General features: G+C 53.1%; 2 protein-coding genes across 2 annotated transcripts in view; both read left to right on the plus strand.

Annotated features, from left to right (window-relative positions):
* Window positions 1-5,024, plus strand: part of IZUMO2 (IZUMO family member 2) — a 40,961-nt gene that overhangs the window by 18,938 nt on the left and 16,999 nt on the right. The gene's annotated exons all lie outside the window — the stretch shown is intronic.
* Window positions 1-5,024, plus strand: part of LOC105514818 (zinc finger protein 883) — a gene marked incomplete at its 5' end in the record, with an annotated part of 21,961 nt that overhangs the window by 8,674 nt on the left and 8,263 nt on the right. The window contains 2 exons of the mRNA XM_011946479.1: window positions 645-652; window positions 1,217-1,325. Coding sequence (XP_011801869.1) covers window positions 645-652; window positions 1,217-1,325 — 117 coding nt within the window. The remainder of the gene's footprint in view (window positions 1-644; window positions 653-1,216; window positions 1,326-5,024) is intronic.

A 5,024-nucleotide genomic window follows, 5' to 3' on the forward strand; every position in this document is an offset into this window, starting at 1 on the left:
TAAGAAAAAACATAGGGGTGACCCTGTGGCTAGAGTTCTCTGATACTTTTTGTCTCCATTAACAAGCAAGTCTTGACCTCTTGTGCCTCAATGTCCTCATTTAGGGATCACCATAGTTCCTGTGTCTGAGAGCTGTTGTGTTGGGGAGGTGAGACAGCCTCATGGTTGCTGGCTGTTGTCACTGGTGTGGAATGGGGGCCTCAGGTGGCCTGTCCTGGGTCTTTGCTTTGACTCATAGGGGACCGTGGCCCCTTCTGTGACCAGGAGTCTTGGGGAAAGCGTCTGTCTGTCAGGGTCACGAATCACCCCTTTTCTGCTGTGGTCTCCTCCTCCAGCTCTTCAGGCCCTGGCCTGGACCCTTCTCCCAGAGGCACATGCCCAGGACCCAGCAATGGCCAATGGGATCCTGATGGCCGAGGGCCAGGTGAGTCTGGGCTTCCTCTTCCCCAAGATGACTTTGTGGACTCCAGTGGGCCCTCTTCATCCCTGTTCATGATCTCAAGGTCTCCTGACTCTTCCAATACTGGGAAAGGGGGTATGAGGAGAGGGGAGCTGGGCAGTGCAGAAGAGCGGGGGGCCGAGGCAGAATGATCTGAGCTGGGACCGCATCACGCAGTCTAAAAGTTTTTCATCTAACCCGGCAGCCTTTCGGGTACCAGGCAAAGTGGGCACTGGATGGTTTTGTTTCACCCCTGAGCCTCATCCCTGGAGTCAGGAATGGGGGTCAGGATCAGGGATGGGGTCTGGGATAGAATAGGACTTGCGAATATCTCCTGCACACAACGGCTTGACAGTTTTTTCTGTAAGTATTTCTTAGGACTGTCACTTAGAGCTGTGCAGGTTATGCACTGCACAAGGATGCCTCATCCCGGGCAGGACTCACATCTTGGTGGCAGTTTTCAGACAGTGTGGTAAACTGTCATACACTAAATTAATTGGCATATTACAATGACTTCCCAACAGATGGCAGTAAAGAGTCACGTGAGAGGGCTCCTTGTTCTACTTTCTACCAAGGTGCCTATGGGCCAGTTTCTGCCCTCGTTGGGTTCCCATAGGCCAGTTGGATTCAGGCATCCCGATTCTGCACAATCAGAATGTTCCAGCCCAGGGGGCTGTTGTGGGCTCTTGACCCCTGACACTTCTGCCCCCGAGTGCCAGAAGGACGTGCCCCTCCACGGAATGAAATTGGCCCTTGCAGGAATCAGTGACTTTCAAGGATGTGGCCGTGGACTTCACCCTGGAGGAGTGGGGCTGGCTGGAGCCTGGCCAGAGGGAGCTGTATCGAGATGTGATGCTAGAGAACTACCGGAACCTTCTCTCCCTGGGTGAGAACCCTCCTCCTGCCCTCCCCCTAGGGGAGGCCTGATGCCCCCTGGAACCCTCTCTGATGCCCCCAGCATTCTCTCTGATGCCCTCTGGCACCCTCTTCTCATTCATGTCCATCCCCTGCCATCTGGGGGCCTCTGTGCTCCTCTCACTGGTCCCTCATGCCTGGTCTCTCCCTTCCTCTCTTTCTGCCAGCTGATCCTGGAGTCCCAGCAGCCAGGAAGGCCCAAGTCTCTTGGCCTGCCCTGTAAAATGTGGATCCCACACACTCTTCAACCTGTGCCCCCAGCTTCTTTTTTTTTTTGTTTTTGAGACAGTCTCACTCTGTCACCTAGGCAGAAAGGCAGTAGCGCGATCTCAGCTCACTGCAACCTCCTCCTCCTGGGTTCAAGCAATTCTCCTGTCTCAGCCTCCCGAGTAGTGGGATTACAGGCACACACCACCGTGCCAGCTAATTTTTGCATTTTTAGTGGAGACAGGGAGGCTGAGGCGGGAGGCTCACTTGAGGTCAGGAGTTCGAGACCAGCCTGGCCAAGATGACGAAACCCTAGCTCTACTAAAAATACAAAAATTAGTGAGGCGTGGTGGTGACGCACGCCTGTAATCCCAGCTACTGGGGAAGCTGAGGCACAAGAATCACTTGAACCCAGGAGGCAGAGGCTGCAGTGAGCTGAAATCGCAGCACTACACTCCAGCCTGAGTGACAGAGTAAGACTCTGTCTCAAATAAAGGACACCAGTCTCTGGATTTAGGACTTGCCCTAATCCAGTAGGATTTCATCTTAGCTAATTACATCAGCAAAGACCCCAGTTCCAAATAAGGGCACGTTCTGCTGTTCTGGATGGGCGTAATTTTTGTGGAACGTCATTCAGCCCGAGATAGGAGGGGAGAAATTAGCGATTCCATAGACAGCAGGGCTGGTAGGAGGAGCCAAGGCCTTGCCTGTTGGGGGGGGGGGGCGGTGAGCTCAGGCGCCAGCAGAAGAGCAGGCCCAGGCCTGGAGCAGGGACGGTTTCCAAGATACCCAGAGCAGAGGCAGGATGTAGGATAGAGATGTGGGTTCGTTGCCTGGATTCATGGTGGAAGGTGGAAGGTGGAGCTTCTTACACCAATGGCTTCTTTGAGTGACAAGGGAGAGCCACAGCTGAAAAGAGAGGGTGAGGTGTAGCACAGAGCAGGAAGAAATGACAAAACGATCATTTTGGAGAGTGGGGAGAAAACCTACTGTTGTCTGTTGCAAATTCTGGATCCAAGTTCTGAGTAAGCCCCTAGTGGAGGCCGGGGGTGGTGGCTCACACCTGTAATCCCAGCACTTTGGGCGGCCGAAGAGGGCAGATCACTTGAGGTCAGGAGTTTGAGACCAGCCTGGCCAACATGGTGAAACCCCGTCTCTATTAAAATATGAAAAATTAGCCGGGTGTGGTGGTGCACACCTGTAGTCCCAGCTACTCGGGAGGCTGAGGCAGGGGAATCGCTTGAATCCAGGAGGCAGAGATTGCAGTGAGCTGAAATCACGCCATTGCACTCCAGCCTGAGTGACAGAGACTCCAGACTCAAAAAAAAGAAAAAAAGGAAGAAAGGAAGGAAGGAAGGAAGGAGGGAGGAGAAGAGAGAAGAGAGGAAGGAGAGAGGAGGGGAGAGAAAATGAAGGGAGGAAGGATCTGGAAGGTATTTGAGGTCTAAGGGGACATTCGTCCGCCGCATACCTGGGACCAGCAGCCTCGAGGTCCTCTGGGTAGGAGGGAGCAGTGCGCCCTCTGCCGTCCGTTCCCAGGCTGCTGAGACTTCGTGTCTAACTGCCGCCTCTCTGGCTCTCATTCCAGCTGTGTTGTCCTCTTCATTCCCTCAGCAGCGCCATCTCGACGCCCAGATAATCCTTGTCACCTCTCGGAGCCTCAGTTTCTACCCTTTTCAAATAGTTCCTGCTACTCGGGAGGTTGAAGCGGGAGAATCTTGACCCCGAGAGGTGGAGGTTGCAGGCGGCTGAGATCATGCCACTGCACTCCAGCCTGGACAACAGAGAGAGACATTCTGAAAAAAAAAAAGCCTAGCGGCAATGTCCTTAGGCTTCTTGGGTGCCAGCACCCAGGTCGGAGGCTGTTTGGTTCTAACCATGGCAGGGCTGTTACCTGCTGAGCTCAGTGCAGGCCGAGAGGGACAGGGCAGGTAGGGGTGCAGGCAGGGGAATGGTTACAGGGATGGGTGGTAAATGCCACTCTGGGGAGTGGAAGGTAAAGTCATGGGGGGCCATGCATGGTGAGGGGGGCCTCAGTATCAGAGGGTTAGCTGTCCTGGGTCCCTGCTCCTCTATCCTCTGGTTGCAGCAGTTAGAGACAGACCCCATGGTTCACCCAGCCACCAAGCCAGGCTCTAGGGCACCCTCCTTGTCCACAGAAGGATAGCTGGAGTCAAGAAGTGGAGAAAGATCAGGCACGGTGGTTCATGCCTGTAATCCCTGCACTTGGGGAGGCTGAGGTGGGAGGATTGCTTGAGATCAGGAGTTCGAGACTAGCCTGGGCCACATAGCAAGACCTTGTCTCTTCAATAAAACTAAAAATTAGCCAGATGTGGTGGCACGCACCTGTAGTCCCAGCTACTCGGGAGGCTGAGGTGGGAGGATGGCTTGAGCCCAGGAGGCCAAGCCTGCAGTGAGTGGTGACTGTGCAACTTCACTCCAGCCTGGGCAACAGAGCTGGAGTTGCTAGATCCTGTCTCAAAAGCTTCCATCTCAAGACTTCTCTTGAGTCTTGAGTCTTATTTTTTGAGATAGATCCTGCCTCAAAAAATAAAATTAAAAGAATAAGATAAAGTATACTGGAGAAAGTCCCTGGGAGGCTGGGAGGTGGGAGGGGGTGTCTGACACCCAGATTGTGTCCAGGTCTGCCTCCCCCTTCAGCCGGAGACCCCCTCAAGCACAGGGGAGTGTCCAGATCATTTCTGTATCTCCAGCAATGCCAGGGACTAGCACAGGGAGACTGGGAGGTCCTTGGGCATGTTTGTTTTCGTTTGTTTGTTTGTTTTTAGACAGAGTCTTGCTGTGTCACGCAGGCTAGAATGCAGTGGCGCAATCTTGGCTTACTGCAACCTCCGCCTCCTGGGTTCCAGCAATTCTCTGCCTCAGCTTCCCGAGTAGCTGGGATTACAGGCACCCGTCACCATGCCCGGCTAATTTTTGTATTTTTAGTAGAGACAGGGTTTCATCATCTTGGCCAGGCTGGTCTTGAACTCTTGACCTCATGATCCACCCGCCTCAGCCTCCCTAAGTGCTGGGATTACAGGCGTGAGCCACCGTGCCTGGCCGGGTATGTTTGTTGAACCAAAATTCGTCTCCTCCTCACCCCTAGTCTAGTCACCTCTTGGCTCGCCTCCTCCAGGAAGTTTCCTTTGATTTCTCCACCCTCTGTGACTTCCTGCAGTGTTGTGTGTTTCTTCCATTCCTGCTCACACAACACTAGACTATGCCTCAGTTTCCTGCCTGAAGGGTGAAAATGAGCTAATACATTTAACCAGCTTAGAAACATGCCTGGCACGTAGGTAGTCTGCACTTAATCGACATTTGCTTTTTAGTATCACCCTAACTATTGTTGTAATTATCTCATGTTATAATCAGGGATGGTAGGTTTGTCTACAGTGATTCAAGACAGTTTCATCAAAATGAAAACATTCAGGCCGGGTGCAGTGGCTCACGCCTGTAATCC

This window comes from Colobus angolensis, unplaced genomic scaffold, assembly GCF_000951035.1.
Source record: "Colobus angolensis palliatus isolate OR3802 unplaced genomic scaffold, Cang.pa_1.0 Scaffold25, whole genome shotgun sequence".
NCBI classification, from domain to species: domain Eukaryota; kingdom Metazoa; phylum Chordata; class Mammalia; order Primates; family Cercopithecidae; genus Colobus; species Colobus angolensis.